Source organism: Trachemys scripta, chromosome 1 (genome assembly GCF_013100865.1).
Source record: "Trachemys scripta elegans isolate TJP31775 chromosome 1, CAS_Tse_1.0, whole genome shotgun sequence".
In the NCBI taxonomy this organism is placed as follows: domain Eukaryota; kingdom Metazoa; phylum Chordata; order Testudines; family Emydidae; genus Trachemys; species Trachemys scripta.
The window spans coordinates 41737526-41758897 of NC_048298.1; the positions used below are offsets into that span (position 1 = coordinate 41737526).

The 21372-nt window shown below is 42.2% G+C and overlaps 1 protein-coding gene across 26 annotated transcripts in view; it reads left to right on the top strand.

The window, feature by feature from the left end:
- CADPS2 (calcium dependent secretion activator 2) overlaps positions 1-11727 on the top strand; it is a 570146-nt gene extending 558419 nt beyond the window's left edge. For 21 of the 26 annotated variants that reach the window (XM_034768267.1, XM_034768287.1, XM_034768239.1 and 18 more), the window contains 2 exons: positions 4494-4598; positions 10781-11727. In XM_034768267.1, the coding sequence (XP_034624158.1) occupies positions 4494-4598; positions 10781-10951 (276 nt within the window). In that variant the 3' untranslated portion in view covers positions 10952-11727. Of the gene's footprint in view, positions 1-4493; positions 4599-10780 lie in introns of those variants that run through there. The other 5 variants (XM_034768363.1, XM_034768304.1, XM_034768359.1 and 2 more) reach the window with 2 other exon arrangements.
- Positions 11728-21372: the final 9645 nt, after the last annotated feature.

The window sequence follows — 21372 nt, forward strand, 5'->3', positions numbered from 1 at the left end:
TCAAAAATAAATCTGAAGTGCTTGCTTTCAGAAGATAAGTGTTATATTTAATTGAATCATTCTCAAAACATTATAGATTAGGCAAGAAAAAGGATTGTGAATATTTAATATATTTGTTTTGTATTTCCAATAGTCAACAGAATAATGAAATTCCTTAACTACTTCTCTTTAACTTGCATGAAGAAAGCACGGTATGTTGCTAAATCTCTTTTCACCAGCACTGCCGAGAAACAACTTTAATCCTTGTTAGAAAATTGCAGAGTCTGGGGCTGACAAAGAGCTCATGCTTGTTCTATTGTGAGTGCTCCTGGGCCCTGAGAGTGGAGCCCTTTACAGCTGCATGGATCCAGCCTGGCTCAGCTGTACTATTTAGGAGAGGAGGTTTGTCAATTTCTATTGACAATGGAGAGAGTTTTTCAGTGCCTGTAGCAGTGCTGAACACAGTTGGGGATCAATGCCAGCCATTCAAGCTGCACCCTCTTTCATTGCTTTGGTTTGTTAATTCAAGACTAAAGGTCCACTGAGGGGGTTTAGGGTGTTTAAGAAAGCTGATGAACTGTTTAAGAAAGCTGATGAACTGAGAGCATTTATAGCCCTGGTGTGGCAATTTCCATAGTCAGTGGCAACTATTGGCACTGAGGGAGTTGTGTCCTTGTTGACCCTCTTGTTATTAAAAATGCACAAGTGCTGCGCTTCTCAATATTTCAACACTCTTTCATTGTCAATACCACCTTCTGAGCCCTTCAGCTTGTTGCTTGCTCTAAAGATCTTCTTAGATTGGGTTTGAAAACTTCACCTTAAACACTAGATTAGACTGATGTTCTGTTTTCCGTGCTCCTGTTGATTTGTTGAACCTTCCCAGGGCTGGAAAGCAAGTAGCAGCTTGATGGGGAGACAGGCTGCTAATATGATTTACCAGTCTACAGTCATGCACAATAAGTGTGAATAAATACAGGGGTCTCACAGAGTCAACCCTAGCCTTTCCTTTTCTCTTATTTTTACTTTAAAAGAGATATCTCTGGAAAATTGAAGTGAGTAATGCATGCCCTTACAGGAGCTGGATGAACCATGAATAAGAAAAAAATAACATATTTTTTCTTAAAGTGGTTGGCTGCTGTCATGCACTGATGTGAAAAAATATATAATATTCACTTACTGCTTTATGCCTGCATAGACCACAGCAAAGAATAAGCCACTAATACTGTATCATTGACATCTACAAGAGTCTTACTGCCCTTCCAGTATCATTGTTAGAAGGGGGAAAGTGCATTTTTACCAGTTAAAAAAGAACTGTTTTTATTTTAAAACTTTGAAAGCTAAAGGCCATTATCTGACTGCTAAAGGTTACAAGTGAGTTTGCAACAGATCTTCCAAATGACACGTTGGGTGTATACTCTGCCAGTAAACTATACTAATGATGGTCAAAATGCGTGGCCTGCTTTCCAACTCCCTCTGAGTTTGTAGCACTGTGCTTTTTTTTAAACACCATTTTAAAAAACAGAAACAGGGAAACATTCATCTTAGATAGGCTAGAGGAAATTCCTTAAATGCCCAAAGTCTGTGTATTAAAGGCTAGAAAGTAACTGGTATTCTTTCTAGCAATGCTACTGGCGGGGCGGGAGGAGAGAGACCCTGAAAATACACTAGCTGTGTTTCTTGTAAAAATTCTGTGACCATTCTGGCTTCAAAATTTGAATGTCATTTTCCATATAGTGCTTTTTAAATGTTTTCTTAATGTGTTTTGATACATAATATCAGATAATACTGTTTAATGGTAATTTAACTGTATGATTTTCCTGTATGTGGTTAACTTGTTAAAACTAAGCTAAGAATTTCAATGATTTTGATTTTAACATTTTACCATTTTTCTGTTAATAATTATAAAAATGCTTTTTTGCCCTGGTGTATTGATAATCCTACTTATACAATGGAGGGACAAAGTTAATTTTTATTTGCCTTTCAAATATTGCCTGAGCAGCATTTATTCTTTAGTCTCCAAATTTAACTGGACTAATATGAAGCAGTGATTTTAGTTTCTTGGCTGCGATTTTAATGTGTCTGTCTTAGTGGGGTGATGTAACAAATTTGCATTCTATGGCAGTTTTGATTTACATATCTGGATTTTTTGAAAATACACACATTTTGAGAGAATGAGACAGGTTCTGTTCTGTTTTCCTTCTACAACTCATTTATCACAGTATCTGCAGCTTGCTCATTCATTCCTTACCAATTATTTCAACACAACCCCCTTAGCAGAAGTAAATTGTAGCTCATGTTATGCAGGTTTTTTCTCATGGAATAATATTCATTTCTTGAAAATTCATTGCCAGAATCATGTTCTGTATCTCTCCCCATGCAACATTAAGATGTGTAGCACCTAAGCAACAAGAGGATAGATTAGGTCCATCTTGTTTCAAAGAACAGTAGAGGATCCAGAGAGAATGCATGGCTATATGACATTTCAAGTTTATCATGTCAGCAGAGTCCAGCAAGTGAATTCACATATATGCTATTTGTTATAGTACATGACAATCATCCTGTATCAGCCTTTACTTGAATAAGACCCCATTATCCATTATTTCAAAAAAAATGTGAAGTAATTGTAATGAAAACCCTAAAATAAGTGTGTGACTAATAAAAGAAAAGAAATTCTATTAAGGAATGTCTTTCAGTGATCCGGAGCATTGTTCCATGGATATCAAATCAACCCTACATAATATTAAACAAATCAAGTTACTTCATTTTATGAGATTTGTATAGCCACATGCATTTTATTCAGTGTGTTTGTTCAGTTCAATATAATAATAAATTAATAGGAATACATTTGAAAAAAGTAATATTAATTTATTTCCTGTGATATGTAATTAAAATACCTTTTACACATATTAAACAAAATTGTTAAAGCAACCTTAATAAATACAAGTCAATATTATATGAAAATCTTACTTTTAATCATTACAAACATTTCTTAAAGCGAATTACTAATCACTTCTGAGTCTAGATTTATTTTATTTACTATAAAGAAAAAGTATTTAAATATATAGCCAATATATGTATAAAAAGCTTGTTCCACAAGGCTGGCATTTTTGGTATAAAGAGTGCTACTTTTGTCATTAGTTAGATGATATCCAGAAACCACATTGTGTTAGATCTTTCAATATATTTTTAATTGGGCTTGCAATATTCAGAGAGTGCTAAAGCTGCATACAGTAGCCATCCTGCGAACTTTGTTAATATATGCACCTTGTATCGTATGCTACATTTTAAAACATAAACACACCATGTTTCTCTTCTTTACATATCTGTGTATGTTGTAAGGGGACAGGAAATTACAACAGGAAAGGATTTAAGCCTCCTCCCTGTGGGAGAGAGACTATAAATAAGGATGAGAAATGAACTCTCTCAAAGTGTAATTTCTTATTCCTAAAACGAAACAAGCCCCTTCCTTTTTTATACTTTGACTGAATGACATCTGATTAGTAGTTTACATGAGTGAGAGAGAGAGAGAGAGTAAAATTGCTACAACATCTTGTAAAAACTCTGTTAACTTTAGTTAATTTTAATGCAACTTGGTGCTGTATCTTCTTGACCACTCATATATTTGAGCTGGACATTATTTTTATGATAAAATGAGCACCAAGTGCAGTAAGATTATTTTTGCAATATCCATTCATAAAGCTTTGAGTGAAAATGTTTACACACATGCCTAGCATGCAAAAGGAAAAAAGAAATATCTTGTAATATAGTTAGTAACAACTGGAAGGCAAAATCCTGAAAAGCTTACTTCTTTTATTGTCTGTTTCTGGTTTTACTGAAGTAAAATTCCCATTGACTTTGGGGTGATTTCCCAAAGTCAGGAGTGAGTAAAAACAGAATAAGGACTTCAGGATTTTTGGCTCATTGTTAGATGCCCTTATTCTACATTAGATGTTGTTTTCTTGTTTGGTATGGAAAACCTGAAGCACAGCAAAATCTTTCTTTAAAGCTAATCTTACTGCATTTTCCCCTACTGTTTCAGCAGTCAGTTCTTCCATATGTGTGTTTAATACTCATTCTTACTGACAGATAGCAAAGTGCAAAACACTATTTCACATGAATTTGTTAAAACTCAAAGACAGCGTAGTGAGTGCTAATTAATGTAAAACAGTCCAGGAATAGGCGTAGTTTGACTTCTATATTTTTTTTTTGGAGGGTGGTGGGGGGCAGCTCCAGTCAGACCAATAAGGTTGTGCCTGGGAGGGCAAATTCGGCCCCTAACCGAGACTTGTAGTTTGGGGGGGGCAACGCCCCCTGTCCACCCCTAAATTATGCCCATGAGTATAGGTTAAGTTAGTTGATTTCCTAGAAACACATGCAATTCTCTTAACAGAAAATTATATCACTGATGACTTCAAGTGCTGGTCTATGGTCATTACTTCTCATTACTAAATATATTAAACGAATACTTCAGAGTTGTTGTTTTTTTTGTTTTGTTTTTTCACCCTTCTTTCTAGCAATGGTACAGCAGCTCCATGAAAGTCATATGTATGTGGCTGGCTGATAGATTAGACCTTCAGCTTCACATCTACCAGCTGAAGACTCTCATCAAGATAGTGAAGGTAAACAAAAATATATTTGAATTAGATTACAAAATGGCATTAGAGAGAAAAGTGAGGGATAGTTAACAGAAAATAAACTACTATAGATAAACATGGGTCATTGTGCAAATCCAGACATATATAGTGAAGCAAATTGCTACTTTTTATCAGGGTTTCATCCCCCTTTGGTTACCTGTGTGTGTGTGGGGAGGGGGGAAGTATGTTTAAAAATGCTTATCTTGATTTGCAGGAAGAAAGACAAGAGGCAATGAATGTGATTTAATTGGGCCACTTTATTCACTTAACTAGTTGGTAATAAATGGTACAATGCAGGTCATCTTTCTTTCCTTAACCATTTCCACCTATTTGGAAGCACTGCCCTCAGGCCTCCTCCATCTGAACCTGATCTCAGCCCCTTCCCACCACCGTCCCCTCATCTGATGGAGTTAAAGGGAGCTGGAAAAAAGATGGGGTTGTCTCCCTGATGAACCACATATTAGGAGCTCCAACCCTACTTTTACCAACTTCTGTAGGGGATGCCTCCACCTAAATCAGTGGTGGGCAACCTGCAGGGACATGCTGGCCGCCGCTTCCCGCAGCTCCCATTGGCCGGGAACGGTGAACCGCGGCCACTGGGAGCTGCGGGCAGCCATGCAAATGTAAACAAACTGTTCAGCAGCCCGCCAGCGGATTACCCTAATGGGCCACAGGTTGCCCACCACTGCCCTAAACCCACTTCCAGGTCCTGGCTGTCAGGGAATCATATCCCCTCTGTAATAAGTACCTGCATTGGACACCTGCCACACCTACTACCTACTAAATTGTGATTCTAGACCTACCCTCATTACCTACCTTACCCCTCACCTGCTATGGGGAAGGTGGAAAAAACTCACTTCCCTTCAGCCAATCTGACAGTGAGGGAAAAATTCCTTGCCAGCCCCAAATGAAAAAAGGCACTAGGGCAAGCTCACAGAAGATCATAAAATCTGGTTCTACTCTGATCCCCTGGGTGGGAAGGTAGATCCTACTGATCAGCGATTGAGAGAGAGCCTTCTGGAATGCATTAGGGGTATTAATACCCTCCCCTTCCCCTGGTGCACATTGTGAGTCAGTGACTCTCCCTGGCCCAGCCTCTTCCTGTTTCCCCCTTGGCTCCACTCAGATGAGTCTGTCCTTCTCCTCCTCTCCCTCATAACCCAGATGCAGTACGGATGCTTAAAAGAGCCCTGTCCTCTTTTTCCTGCTGCTTAGACAGAGAGTTATTGCATTCAGTTGCAGTGAACACCTTTCCCTGAATGAGTAGTTACTGTCCATTGTAACCTCACTACAGAGGAATCAAACAATCAGTTACAGTGAACAAGTATGTTGACTGCATTATGTCTACCATCTCAATTACAAATCCTTACCTGGAACAGACTGGAGCAATTTGTATAGGGACTTCACTCTATACACCTTACAAAGTGTTAGTGGTTGTATTACTGAAAACTGCTATTTTTATCTTGACAATTACAATAGTACACTTACCCCTCCTGCCCTCAAGAAAGTGGATGGTAACTATTTTTTAATTATTTTTTTCTATTTCATTATATATTGTGATGTATTAGGTTCAGCCTGGAGAACACTGTACAAGTATTGGGTAGAATTTCCTAATTTTTCTTAGGCCAGATAGAGCACCAGTAGAATTAGGAACAAAGGAATTACCATATTGAATGAGATCAGTGGTCTCTCCAGTCCAGTGTCCTATCACTGACTGTGGCTAGTGCCAAATGCTTCAAAAGAAAGTGCAGATATCCTGCATTATACAATTATTGGATAACCTGACCTCGTGGAAAGTTTCTTTCTAACCCCCCATCAGTGAGTAACTGGTTTTTGCCCTGAGTCAGAGGAATTTGTGTCTCTTTCCAAACTTTTTTAATCCTTACTATTGTAGTTCTGAATGTTCTTGTTATCCATACAAAGGTCCAATAAGAACTTCTTGATCTCAGTGATAACCTTTTCCCCAAATTACCATGTTGTACAGTTAAAATCATGGCTGTAACATATGGGGAAATTGATCTCTTGGACACTAGAGTTACATTTGGAATTTTCATTATAAAGTGGAAAAATGATTCACTATGGCAGATGTTGCCATGCTTACACCAGCGTCAGCCCAACAGGCCATCCAAGTTTAGCTTTGCCATCTTAGAGCCAGGTCCTGTGCTATGGTTTCAATGGAACCAATTTCCTTTCAGGCCACTGGCTGGTGACAGCATAATCAAGACACACTGTGAGTGGTGACTCCAATGAGAGCCCCCTTGTGGAATTCAAAGTTTTTCTCAAGGAAGGACAACAGTGGAAACATCACCTGCTCTCCTCCAGGGCTAAAGTACTCATGGAGTACAAGAAGTGCACACAGTGAGAGCTAAAGGCAAAATGATACAAGTGTGGAGCTTCTGGAAAAATTGACCCCAAGTCCATAGAGTCCAAAAGATTTACCTAAATGGACACTTAAGGAGTGACTGGTGCACTGTGAGTCAGTAGATGGCAGGACCAACTATGCCAGTACTGTTGTCTACATTAAAACTACAGAGTGACACAGTGGTTACCCTTGCTTAGAGGAAGTGCAGTGAACACCCATGCAAAACTGGTAGCAACTTTGTGGCTGGACATGCGGAGTGTTATGGGGATGTGAGAGAGGGTTCCAAAGTTGGTTTAAATGTCTATGGTCTCTAGTGTAGAAAAGGTCCTAAAATCTCATCTGCATCACTTTACATCCATCTGTATATACAAATTCTGGAGAAGGTCCAGAAAGAGCTATATAAGTTGTTCAAAGGCTCTGAACTACCATCATAAGAATGAGAGTTTAATCTTATACACTTTGGAAAAGATACCAAGAGGAAACCTTGTTGTATTTTATAAGTACCTAAAAAATAATCACAAAGTCTTTAAAAAGATGGGTTTGAGCTAAACAGCAACAAAACCCAGGGACACTCATGGAAATTTAAAAGGAAAGAAACTGGATTTAAGTAAATGAAAAGGCTTTTTTCTTGGAAAGAAATCAAATCTTGGAATTCAAGAAAAAAGGCTGTTACTTGGACACTAGTGATACCTCAGGATATAAATGAGATTAAGTGACAATTACTTCATGTTACAAAATTATTTTTATTGTTTTATTTATACAGTACCATCCGTTTGCACAGAGCTGTACACTAAGTGAGGTATGCCAGATCTCTGCCTCAGTGTGCTAAATTCATGGCAAGAACAATAGAGCACATGAACATGCACACAGAGAGGAAAAATGTAGTCTGAAGGATAAGGAATATTCTTTCCCCAGCTGGCCAGCAGAGGCTACCTTAGGAGAAATACTAAAAAATACTTAAACTGCCAAATTATCATGAGATGCTTTAGATGTGTAACTGCTTTAGCAATAACAGCAGTTGCACCACGGAAGGCCACTACATTGAATTGAGACTATATCAATGGGGCTGATACTGAAGTCTATAATGAGGTAAAAGTTCCTCTAAAATCAATGGGAGATTTGTCTGGATAATGATTGCAAAATCAATCCTTAAAAGTCATGTAAAAGGAGAATTCTGAAAAAGTGTGAAAATCCTACTGTATTTCCTTAGTGAAATATAGTAAGTGACTGTATCCAGAGACTACAGCATTTTCTGTTTGTTGTCTCATACTTGTTTTCTCGTTTAAAGGAAAAGTGCACCCACTTTGCTCAAACCCACAATATAAAAATCCACAAGGTAACCCATAAACTCTAAAATGTGGGGACTTAGGGCATAGGTTAACATTTTTAATTAAAATGGATATTTCTGAGCTTTGTACTTGCACAAGCAATATCAGGCATGAAGGGTGTCATGAAAGAAGGCTATAGTGGATGTGGGACATAAATCAAGTGATTGGAAAGGAAGCCTAGAGTGCATGAAGTGGGAAGGGTCATAAGTAGAGATGAAAGAGATATGAGCAGTGATGAAGTTCTGGAGAGATTTGAAAGTGATGAGTAGAACTTTGATCTCAGTATGGTTCAGAACACAGCTTAAAGTGGCACTGACTTAAAGGATTTCCTTCGGGGAGCACACTATACCTATGTTCTGTTGAGTGCAGTGGCTACCAATTCAATGCAATTCAGGGTTTTGGTTTTGATATAAAGTGTGTGTGTGTGTGTGTGTGTGTGTGTGTGTGTGTGCGCGCGCAGCAGTTGAAATCAACTGAGATGATCAAACGGATATGTTCATTTTGGGGCTGAGAACAGAGCCATCTCAGTAGAAGGCCTTCAGCTCTGGAACTTACTCCCTCTTTGATCCAACAGAGAAACAACTGTGATGATCATGGAAGGCTGCAGACCTCATCAGTTAATCCAGGATTAGTCTAAGGGAGTTGGTTAAGGAGGGGTTCCCTGGAAAGATAGGTTCCTGATTGGGATTGCTTTGGTTACCCTGAGTTATAGTTACTTTATTGTTGATTTTATTGCACTGAAATGTCAGTGCATCTACAGCAGATTATTCAATAGGCATATAATATGAATGCAAAAATATTAAATCTGGATCGAGAATCAGTAGGAGTAATTTAGTCAGAGCATTGGAAGAATGAAAAACTTGATAGCTGTGTTTTGGATGGACTGGGGGCAGAATCGATGGGATAGGGAAAAAAGTCTGCAAAATGGATCCATATAGGAAATTAACAGGCAGTAGTTAAAGTAGACAAAGTAGTAAGAAATTGTGGGGCTTTAGACCTTCCCTGGTCCTCTTCTCTTATAGCCTTTTCCATGCACATTGTAAGCCCAAACCAGTGCTACCAGAAAACATGGCAGAGTATGTGTGTTGGATTTTCACTGCTGCAGTGCTGCCTGCCTGCTTTTAGACATCATCACTGAATAATGTGGTTCCTCCTTAGAGGAACACAGAAAGTCAAATGAAACAGTAGCCTCTGCTGTGTCATGGCAAATCTATGCATCAGGGAAACAAAACCTTGAGAAGTGAACAAAAGGAAGGCTATGTAGATGATTTGCAATTTAAGTGAGCATTTACTCTGGCTTTTTCTTTTTTTAAGCAGTGACCATAGAAACTGTTACATCACAGGATACAGAACTCATCTTAAAACTTGTTTTCAAATGTATTTTCATAAACACCTGGTTTATAATGCAGAGATAACTGCAAAGGAAATTAAATTATGAGGAAAGAGTTCAGGTGTTGAGATTTTCTGCTGGATGGTAAACAGTAGCTGTAACCAAATTCATAATTGAATATACAACTGTAGATGTCTCAGCTTCAGAATGCTGTACTTTTAAGACTGATTTAACAGAATGATGCCAGTTTGTTTAGACATTCACAAAACTCTTTATCAGGTTCCCTCTGAATGAATGCGGGGACTACAGAGTTACTGCAAAATATGCACTGAGTGAAGTATGGAAGCTTAACACAAAACATACCACCTTAAAGGAATGGTTTTTAAATTGGGGACAATAGACCCCTTTCTGGTGTCCATAGAATGAAACAATTTAGCATTGTCTACACTAATGCAGTTTTGCAAAAATTACCCCAAGTTAGACAACAGGCTGTTAACACCTCTGTCCACTTCCGTGGTTACTACCACTAGTGAAAGCTGGATCAGTGCAAGAGATCAAAGTGTAGAAAAGGTCTTTGGGAACCGAGTATTTAGGGGATTGTTGTATTGAGAGGGAACTGACCCATGAAAAGTGATCTTTCTTTCAAAATGATGCACAAGAGGAAAAAGTTGATAACTACCTTGAAGAAATAATTGCTAATACATCTTGATAACATGAACTATATAATGTTTCTAGTAAGGTGGTTTATTATCACTTCACATGTCTCCTGACTTGACAGGTATAACAGAGTCATATGCACAAGTTTGCAGATGATTATGACAATAAGTTGCTTATATGGATACACAGTATGGTTGGTGGTGGTTGTGTTCTGTGGCCCAAATTTTCAAAAGTGATTAGTGATTTTGGGTGCCTTATATTTTGGAGGGGTCATCTTGAGATGTTTTAAAAGGGCCTAGTTTTCAGAAAGTTCTGAGCTCTGACCCAAAAATGAAAGCACCAGCACCACTTAAAATGATAGGCCTGTATTCTTAAAAGGAATGAAACAATTTTAATAATAGTATAATTGGACACTTTATGCAGTGACTATGCGTGGGCTTCTTGGGAAAATCCAATGGTGCATTTTGAATGTTCCCTCTTCTTGCTACAGAAAACCTACCGAGATTTCAGATTGCAGGGTGTGTTGGAAGGAACACTGAACAGTAAAACCTATGATACCGTTCACAGCCGTCTTACAGTAGAGGAGGCCACAGTCTCAGTCACTGATGGAGGAGGACTTCAAGGTATCACCATGAAAGACAGCGATGAAGAAGAAGGATGATAGTGAGATATTTCACCTAGAAGGTCAACACTAGGTGTTTGTTTTGTAACTTGTCCTTGTATTTGCATTTATAGTTTTGCTTTACAATACTTGAGTACCAAAAATGTAATTCATTCCACTTTTTTAAATCTGAAAGCAGAATTATCGGGAGCAAAAGTGCCAAGAATTTTTTGAGGACAATGATTTTAGCATATTTCAGTGTATAGCTTTGCTTAGAACTGTGAGAATGTTGGCATGGAGTTTGAGTTCCACTTGTGATTGTTTCTGTACCTTTTGTTAGAGTTACCATTTGTTCCTGTAATTCCTCCATCAAATAGTGATGTCTTGTGCAGAAAACAAGATGTGTGCCTCACATAATACACAATTATACAGGAAATCATTCTTGGAATAATTCAGTGCCCTTGTTAAAAAACAGTGTATTTTCAGGATTACACTTTACATATTTTTTCTTGTTTTGTAGTTAATTTTTCATTATTGTGTGATGTGCATTAAAAACTTAAATCTTGGTTCACAGTGCTTTGAGTTTGGTATATAAATAAGAAGACTCCAGGGACTACAAAATGCACATAGACTACTTACGAATGTTGTGTCTTCTGTTTCCCTACATTCATCTTGCAAGTTTAAGGATATCTCATCACGTTGGATGTCAGTAAGCTTGCCATCAGTGTTTCTATTTCTATGTGAAATTTTGCAGGCAATAAGAACACATTTTGTCATGACCGTGTCTGTATCTATCCAAGTTTGTATAGAATTCTAAAATTAAAAGATGTTTTCAGTATTTCAAATCATTCAAACTGTCACCTAGTTTTTTTCTTGTAAAAACAAATGAGCTATTTCTGAATGCTTGTATTTGATACCCTGCTTTTATATGAGCCCATGGCAGTGTTCTATAAACAAACACCTATATTCCCATGCCTTTGATGAGAGTTTGACAGAATCAGACAAGGTTTTCTCAAAATTTGCTGTTTCTATAAAAAATACCACAGTGTTTGTTTTCAGAGAACATGTATGACTCTTCATATGGATGGGATCCCTAGGAATTCTGAAAGAGCAATATCAGAAGGAGGAGTGGAAAGAAGTTAACTTAAGTGCCCATTGACACTAAATGTCTGTGCTTAATTTAACAGAGTGATGTGTTTTAAACATAGAACAATTCAAAAATTGTGCAGCTTACATGAAGTTTCCTTGCAGTGACAGTTGTGGAACTTCAGAGGAGTTCTGGAAGGGCAAAGGGCCTGATGAATTGAAAAGTTTTTGAGCGGTTAAGAGAGTTGTTTTTTAAGTGTGCATATAAACTGTGCAGAACAAGGACAGGCAGGTTGCACTTCTGCATAGCTCAGCTACTTACAAAAGAAAATGACAATTACTCCCTGTTGCACTCCTGGCACCCAAACCGAAAAGGAGTTTGTTTAAATGAAATAAAGGGAAAAATCAAACATCATTTGCTGTTGAAAACCATCCATATCCTGCTTCTTCACAGGGGGGGGGGGGGGTTTCCAGGTCCTGTGCCTCCTGTTCTGCCTTCCCAGATTGTCCCTGCTGAATCGCCTTTAATTTTCATTGCCCCGACTCCGACAGGAGAGGGGACTTCATTTGCTGCTGCTGTAGCAAGTAAGTGCTCGTGCGAAGTGCATTAGTGGTTCCCCCGGCCTCAGAGGGTTAAAGCCCTCGCCCTGCATTTGGGGAGAGCCGCTGGTCCGCGCACACACTTTGTCAAAGGGAAAGGGGAGCTTCACTGGGCGTTAGGGTGATTTTTTTCCCAAATTCTCCTCTGAAGCTGCTGCTGCTGTTGTTTGCATCCCGTTCCTTTCCTAACCCTCTAAAACTCTGCGCCCAGTGGAGCAGCGCCCTGGAGAGGGGGAGGAAAGGGAAGGGAGCGGGAATAACATTCCAGCTCCGGAATAACATGCGTAGGTCTGGAGAGAGAAGCCGCTTCCACACGGCAGCAGGAGAACGCTCGCTCTTCCCTGCTGTTCCATGGCTCACAGGCTGCTCGGAGCCGCTCAGGTGGGACTGGCGACAGGGGGTGGGACTGGCGACCCAGGCCTGTGGCCAGTTCCTAACCCCAGTCCCACGGCGCTCGGGGGGAGGCGGGGGGGCGCAAAACCCTGCGGAGCAGGGGAACCCCTGGGGTGCACCGCATCAACGCGTTCTTAAACCGAGCGGCCCTGCAGCAGTATCCCTGGGAAATACTGCGCTACACGAGGCGCGCAAGCTTCTGCCAAGCAAATATACCACTTTTTTAATCCAGGGACCTCTTTGCTATTTTGACCCGAAGCGCTAAATCGGTGGCGTTTTACAAATGTGCCTTTTGCAGCAACAAGTCAAGTTATATTTTATACTAGGCTAGTTCTACATATATAATAATCTCCCAGATCATCCTTCTATATTATCCCCCCTGTTCACGATCCGGCTCAAAAAGCTCGGATGTCCTGGGAAATTCACGTTGGAAAAATCTCCTTTGCTGCACTGTTGTTAGCAGAGATGTGTGAACGCAGAGAGCGCTGTGGCGCTTGCCCCTAATAACTCCTGGCTTCTCAGCAACCACAAGCAACGACACAAATCTTATAGCAAATGCCGGGCTACATTCCCGTGGCAAACTAGAGATTCCCTGGGATCAGAGGCACAAAACGGGCTGTTCTTAAGTATCAGGAGAGATTTGTGAAAATTCTCATTCTCAAATGACACAGTAACTGCCCTGGCAATGTTTGATACCACAAAATTCGATTTTTTTCCTCGGGAATAACGGACAAAATCCAAGCTCTACCGGCTGAATGTGTCAGAGACAAGAGTACATTGGCCTCCCTCATCTGTGGAGGAGGAGGAGAGACTATTGTGGGAAAATCTATAGCGCCATAAGGTGTTTTTTGATCCTTTGGACAAACAATAACAAGTGGTGCACGTGCCCTTGAACGCTCTGTGGCCAAACTCTCCGGGAGCTGCGACTGAGCGTTTTTCTCTGATGTTCTGCGAATTGCTTGGCTCGTGAGGAGAGCTCCAGACCTGCACTGGGTGTTTGTCGAACTTCTTGTGTATTGATTGGCGTTGGCCTGCATCGCATCTTCTAGCCCGGAAGAGGCGAGTTGCCAGGCAAGGGCAGCGGGAGAGTTCAGGGAATCCCCAGCGTTTTGTGGGCTATTGTGGTTGTGCTGTTAATGAGCAGGACATGTTGGTCGGTGAATTTATTTCTTTTAACACTGGGGCTATTTTGTCGTGCACCAAACTGAACAGAACAGTACACAGAGAGGGTCAACCCTCTTCAAACCTAATCAAAAGAGGAAAGGTTATTCCAGTGGGAGCCGCTCAAAGCAGTGTAGCCAGAATGTGCATGTTGTTTGAGGAGAGCCTAATTTCCGTGTAAACCTAACAATCCAGACCCCTACATTGTATACACAATAGGCAGAGCAGTCCCATTTATTCGGTTTGAACACGAGATTTCTAGTACATAAGAAAGGAAACTGCAATCCCCCGTGTGCGGGGCTTCTAGATCCAGTTATCCTTTGAGTAACTTTGGTTTGGTCTGAAGGGATTTGGTCAGGGGGTTCTTGCATTTTGCAGCTACCAAAGGAGTGCAGGGTTTTCTCGAAGGAACAGAATAAAAATTCAGCCCGGTAAGCAAAGAGCCTGTGGCTGCTTAGAGCTAAAAAGGAATTGCGGGGGAGGAGGGATGGAAACCTGAAAATACGGGAGATAGGGAAATCAAGGAACCGGTTCTAGAGGATTTCTGAGCAGCAACAAGTCGACCAGGGAGGTTTAAAAGCTTAGAAACCAACGTTGACTCCTTTAGTGATAGTATCCGAGGAAAAGACACGATTTGTGTTTTGTCTCTTATCCCGGGGTTTGGAGTTAAAGGCGCTTAGCTTTCCTTGAAGAGCGTGTAAAAAATTAAGAGAAAAATAACGTTATAGGTAATTAATGCAACAATCATTTCCCATAGATTCGTTTTTCAATGCAAGTAGAAGATGGCTGAGTTCAAATGAGGCGCTGTTCCTACCCGGCGAGCCATGGTGTTGCCGAGAGAGCAGAGCCCATTAAAATAGTTCCAGTTGTTAATATGCTGCTAATAAACCCTGATAAACAAAAGACGTATGAGCCCACGTGTTTTCCAGAAGGACTCCTGCTCTGTTTGCATCCTGAATGTACGACTGCACTTGATTAACTGTGTGGATCTTATTAAAGACGGAATGGGCACATGAATACTGCTGGAAGCGGGGAAAGCACAGTTTCAAAAGGAAAGCAGCACAAGAAGGTAAATGAAGTGGAAAATAATAGGGTTGTTTTTCCTAGCTGGTAATACGTCTGCACTCAGTCATTTTTAATTCCTTGGGTGTTTGTTGGACTCGGGTTAATAATTGTGTAATACTGTAGAGATGTGACCCCGCCTATGGTCCCTACCCCTCAATATGTTTCCCTGGTGCATGGAAGCCTGCTGCATCCGAGGGGATGAGGCGGGCGGGGATACTAACCAGCGCAGCATAACAGCCTAAAATTGGAGCCTTCCGCTAGGAAAAGGGAAGGCAAGATATACAAAGAGCCGAAGGTTCATCCATGGCGTGCCTCGTCCTGATGGAACGCCCGAGGATGCAGTCAGGCTAATCAGGCTTAAGTAGTGTAGACAGAAGGCCAAACTCCTAATAGAAACCTTCAAGAGACCCTGAGCCGCAGCTGGTTGAAGCGAAGGGGAGGCTTTCTATTGGATCAGGGCAGGCCATGCACTTCCTTCCTCCGCCAGGCCTCTCCTCCCACATCTCCCTGAGACCCTGCTGTAGGTGACATAGCCGGGAGGGGCGACTGGAGAGAGCATCAGATATTTGCTGTGCCGCACCAGCCCTATAGGGTTTGGGGCTGAATGGGCCCCAATGTATGTGTGTCGTTGGAGCAGGGAAGAGGAGAGGGAAAGCTAACCTTTATTCCCCCAGTGAAATGATCTGAGACAAACTCCCTGAAGTTGCCAAGTATTTCTCCTCCAGCAGGCTCCTGTGTGGGAGGGATGGATCTGACCCTAAGCTGCTGAAGAGTGAGATGTTCAGCGGCCTATCTAATCGTGCTTGAGAGCACAAGTCTCTCAAGTGTAGAAGTCAAGAAGGTGGCATGGATCCAGTGATCTAGATGAAGTCGTGTAGCACCCTTCCAGTTCTGAGTGTTCCGGTATATCTGTCTGCATGCTCAAGGGAAGTTGCTGTCCTCCTGCCCCTCTGTTGTATTGTTTTGGGCACAGTGGCTTTCTTCACAGTGGATGTGAGAAGCGTTTTTCACAGAAGGAGAGAGGGTAGAAAGTAAAGTTAAAAGCATTCCTTTTGTTTAGCTGATAAAAGCATAACGAGATCCAACCGCTGGAAGCTGAAGTTAGAAACATTGAAACTGGAAAGTTTTTTTAACTGAAAGGGAAGGGGCCCTTTGGAACAGCTTATCAAGGCATAGGGTAACTTCTCCATCATTTGGAGTCTTTACATCAGATGCTCTAGTTCAATCACAAGTTCCTATTGAACTCACTGGTGCTCACTTCATGCAAGACAGGTTAATAATTCCCTCCCCTGGAGGAATCACCAGGTGAAATATTACGGCTGTTTTATGCAGAAGGTCAGACTAGACGATCATCTATAGTCTGGCCTTAAAATCGGTGAACCCTAGTGTGTTGAAGACAGTCTGAGTTTCTTAAATAACATGAAACTAAAAAGATCTCCTCATATGTTCTGCTTGGCCCACAACACTGCCCTCCTTCAGTTTTAAGCCCAAACTCCTTATTAATGGGAAAATAGGGCTCACTTTTGTATCAGAGATAACATGTAACAATAATACCGAACAGCGCTTTTAACAGAGACAACCAAATGGGCTTGTATCTGTGAAAAGGTTATAAAACCATTAACTAAAGTCAGATTGCAAAAGGCAACAGCACGGTAAGAAAGTTGTTATCCGAACCAAAGCACCACATCCTCAGAAAGTCACAGGAACTGTTTATTTAGCACGGGCTACAATAATAGCACTTTGGAGAGGGTGTTTTCATGTTTTAGTCATCCGGATATTTTGCTAGTAGCTGAACATTGATACGGATTATCCTAGAGTTAAGCAAAATGTTGGATTTGTATTCAGAGATTCCTCTAATGGGTCAGCTACTGCTTCCATGAAATTCTGTTGAGCTCAATGGGAACTGCGTCGGGCCCTGTATTTTAGTCTGCATTTTAAAATGTTCATTACAGACACGCCGAAATGTGTTATGAACTCAGTGCAGAGGAAACGTAGCTTCCCGGGCCATTCTTGAGACTAAGCAGAATTTTTTTCATACCCGGATTCTTTCTCACGAGTGAATTCCACCGAGCCTTTCTATTGCTGCAGGGAAATCCTGAAATGGCACCACAGCAAGTGACTAGTTAGCTCAGATTACTGATGGCTCCGAAAACTTAGCCTCCGACTCTAACAGCCTCAGAGAAGCCAGGTGCTGTTTTGATGTGTAACAGGGAAGATCCGGTCCGAGGCCCCAGTTCAGCGCGGTACTTCAGCACTCCAACTTTTGGCGTCCCTGGGACTTGTTAAAATCAGGCACCTGCTTGAGTCTCCTCGCTGAATTGGGGCCTGAGCATACAATACAGACTAACGCTTCAGTCTTCCCAGGCCTTCAGAGCTCTTCTTAAAAAGGTTGAAAGAAAGTTGCCTGGCCCGGGCCCATTGCTCCCACACCGAACTGATGCTGTCTCCCCAGCTAGAATCATGGCCCCATCCCCCATGCAGCGGGGCTGCGCCACCCTAGGGCTTGTTAGGAAAGTAATTCAAATGCAGTGGGAGAAAGGAAAGCGCTTAACAACGTGTGGGTGACCATCTCACTGGTTTCAACCTCCACCCCCTGTGGCACCGCAGCAGCTTTCCGGACCATGTAGCAGTTAGAAAAGACACAATAACCGTGTCTGAGATCCCGCGGAAGTTTCCGTGATTCGTTGAATTGGAGGGGTTTCTTCACAGGCTTAACTGTGTCTAGTCCCAAGGAGCCCAGCGCACGGTGTGGTCCAAATCACAGTTTTTACAGTCCACGCACTGTGAGCGTCGGGGGAAACGGGAGAGCACGTGGGATGCCTCCGCTCCTGGGCCCAAGAGACTTCTTTGTCAGGTATCATTTCTCTCTGCGGCCTGACCCGCGCAGCCAGTGCGACAGGTGGAGGGGGAACAATAGAATGGGAGCCAGATGAACAAATTCAGGGCTAAGCCTATGAAGGTGTAAGCAGGGGGTGGGGCGCCACCCCGCCTCCCCAGACCGTGTCCTAGGCAAGGAAGAAGTCGCTTGCAAATCAAAGCGGTGTGATCCTGCCCTGAGCGGCTGTTCCCTTTCACTGGCTCCCCTGCGACGCTTTCAATTCCTCCCCTCCCCCATTCACATGTGAGAGAAGCCAAGGGGGTAAAGGCAGAGAAGGAACGAGCTTGTTAGCAGCCTAAGCTGCTCATCTCATTCACAGCTAAAGCTGGGCGCTAAAGCCAACTCAAACAAGAAGCGAAGGTGCAGCTAGTCGGAGCCAGCCGTGCCAACGCCGGGCACCGCTCCAGGGAGGAAGGTGGGCAAGGAGCCGTGCAGAGAAAGCGGGGATTCGGAGTCACTCTGGGCCGCTGTGTCTCTATTATGTAAATTCTAGAGGAACTGGAAATGGCCAAGCTGGAAATAGCCGGGAGGGCTGCGCTGGCGTGACACGCGGCTCAGCCGTCAGTGCTCTGTGGTGAGGTGAAAAGAACAGGAGTACTTGTGGACTTGTGGCACCTTAGAGACTAACACATTTATTAGAGCATAAGCTTTCGTGGGCTACTGCCCACTTCTTCACCAAAGCTTATGCTCTAATAAATTTGTTAGTCTCTAAGGTGCCACAAGTACTCTTGTTCTTTTTGCGGATACAGACTAACACGGCTGCTACTCTGAAACCTGTGGTGAGGTGGTTACCAGAACAACCTGTGCAGCAGCCTTGTGTACACAGAGACTACACTTCATGCAGGGCCCGATCCGAAGCACACTGAAGGGAACGGGTGTCCTTTTAATCAGTCCCAGAGAGAGAGAGAGAGAGAAGCGTTCTGAGTGCAAGTTAGAAGCTACTGAGCTCTCACTCTGCCACCGACTCCTTTTGTGGCCTGGGGCATGGCCCTTAACCTTGCTGCCTCAGTTTCCCCCACCTCTAAATGGGACTCACTGGACTGACCGGCTTAGTTCGTTGGTTTGGATGATGAGCGGACAGCGTGTGGAACGGCTAAAACCCCATAGTGTTGATTGTTTCACCTCTCATGACGGTTGACCTGAAAAGCCCACTCCCTGTGTTTATAAACCTTATTAGAGAGAGCCCCATATGTGTGCATTACTCCTTGTACAGATAATACACCCGGAAGGGAATAGATTTCCCTTTGCCAGCTGGCCTTCCTCTTGCCCTGACGTTGGTGATGTTTCCTCGTTCATTTACACGAAAATCCGTGACTTCTTTGGAAACCGGACTTCATAATGGCCCAAGATTCGATCATTAGATTATCCCAGTTAATACACTCGACCCACTGGCGCCTTCTCCGTTTATTTCAGTACAAGACAGACTGTTCCCGGGTGGTTTATTACTGTATTTGCTGAGATGCTTAAAAATTAAACCACTTGAATCCAGAAATCGAAATCGGATAGAAACCTGGGCGCTTCTATTGCAATAGTTGAAATCGCTCGGCCCTGAGTCTGTCGATGGGAAAGGAAGCAGGCTCAAGAGCCTTTTGAAAAGGCCTGTCACCGGGTTACATAACCAGCTCGCATCCGAGGTTTTAGAAGCGCCCAGCGAAAAGACGTGCGAAGAAGAGACTCTCTCTGCGACGCTGGTGACATAAAGCCTGATCCAAAGACCATGCAGGAGTCTTTTAGGCCTTGAATCAGGCCCATCGAATAGGATTCTTAAACGTTTCCATCAAATCAAATTCTGCGATGACAGTCCACGGCCGCATCTATAACAATCTGCCCCAAAAGCCAGCGCAAGCATAGCAATGAAGATTGACTAAAAGATGTTTCTGACCCGACAGCTACCGGTATATAACAAACACGATCCTACGGGCGTGTGAACAATGAGCCTTTTTTTTTTGGCCTATAATATATTTGTTTAATCGAAAGTTTAACAAGCAAATAAAAAATTGCCCCTCAAACAGATGGGGGGAAACAACAACAGCGAATTATTTCCCAAAGACAGAAAGTTGAGACTCTTTTCTGTACATTGATGGAAATTCCCTTATGGTTCCTTGGTATCTAGAGAATTGTACTCACCAAAGAATATTTCAAATGTCCAGTATTGTAGATTGCGGCTGGCAATTTCACTCCAACTTCCAAGGACAGTTTTGTGGGTTTTTTTAAATATGATTTGGGGCTTTTGGCTTAATTTCCCCCCAAATAAGCCCTCCTTGACCTTCCAACTTTATTCCACCACCAGTTTTGTAATTCAGCCTGAACTGGCAGCAAACTGAAAGACTAGCAAACTTTTCCCTGCCTAAATGGGTCAGCCGCCGGCTACGGCCAAGGCACAGAATCTCCTCCCTTTTGCAGCACTGGTGCAGTTGAGATGTGCTAGTGCTGAGACGCAACATGGAGAAGTCAATGGGATTTGTAAAAGAGCAGGATTTTGCTGCGGGATTGGATTCAGCCCGGGACAGGTCTTGTAGCGCCGTTTATATTTAACCCAGTGAAACGGAGTAACAAGAAGGCACGTACTTTTTTAGTAACTGGAATGCTGTACCTGACCAGAGGACAGCTTGGGAAATAGAACTCCCGCCGTTAACCGTTTAGCCAAATCTTCTCCCAGTCCCACCTCCAAATACACTAGAAGAAAACAGAAGCAAAGATAATTATTCCCGACCCTACTCAGCGCATATAAAATACATGGATTGCCTGATCCAGCGAGCGTAACACGTTCCTGTACCGGGAATTTGGCTCAGCATTTGTTGAACTGGAAAGGAACAAGTGGGAAAGTGTCATTCATAGCCCCAGCTGCTGTTGGCCCCTCCCAGCCACTTTTACCAAGGGCCCTTTGGAGTTGATGACACCGCTGGGCCCCCTCATAGGCAGACTGATTAGATTAGATGTGATTGCTGGAGTTTATGCTCCTCGCTGGTATGCTTAAACAGATCGGGTGCGAGCTGGGAGCGCTGCTCTAGTGTCACTTGTAATTATAATTATATGCGATTAAAGGATTTATACCTGAAAAGTTTTAATTTGCACCAGGTTGGTTGGTTATCCTGGAGGGTCGGAGCCTGGGTGGAGTTTGCACGGATGTAAAATAGAGCAGCAAACACGTTTGTTTGTTTTTGCTTCAGACAACTCTTTTGCTGACGGATTCACTAAAAATATGGTTTAAAATAATAATGTCATCATCCTTGCCATGGACTAATATATATTGCTGGGGAGAAAAAATAAACGATTGAGTTAAGTAGATAAGGATGCC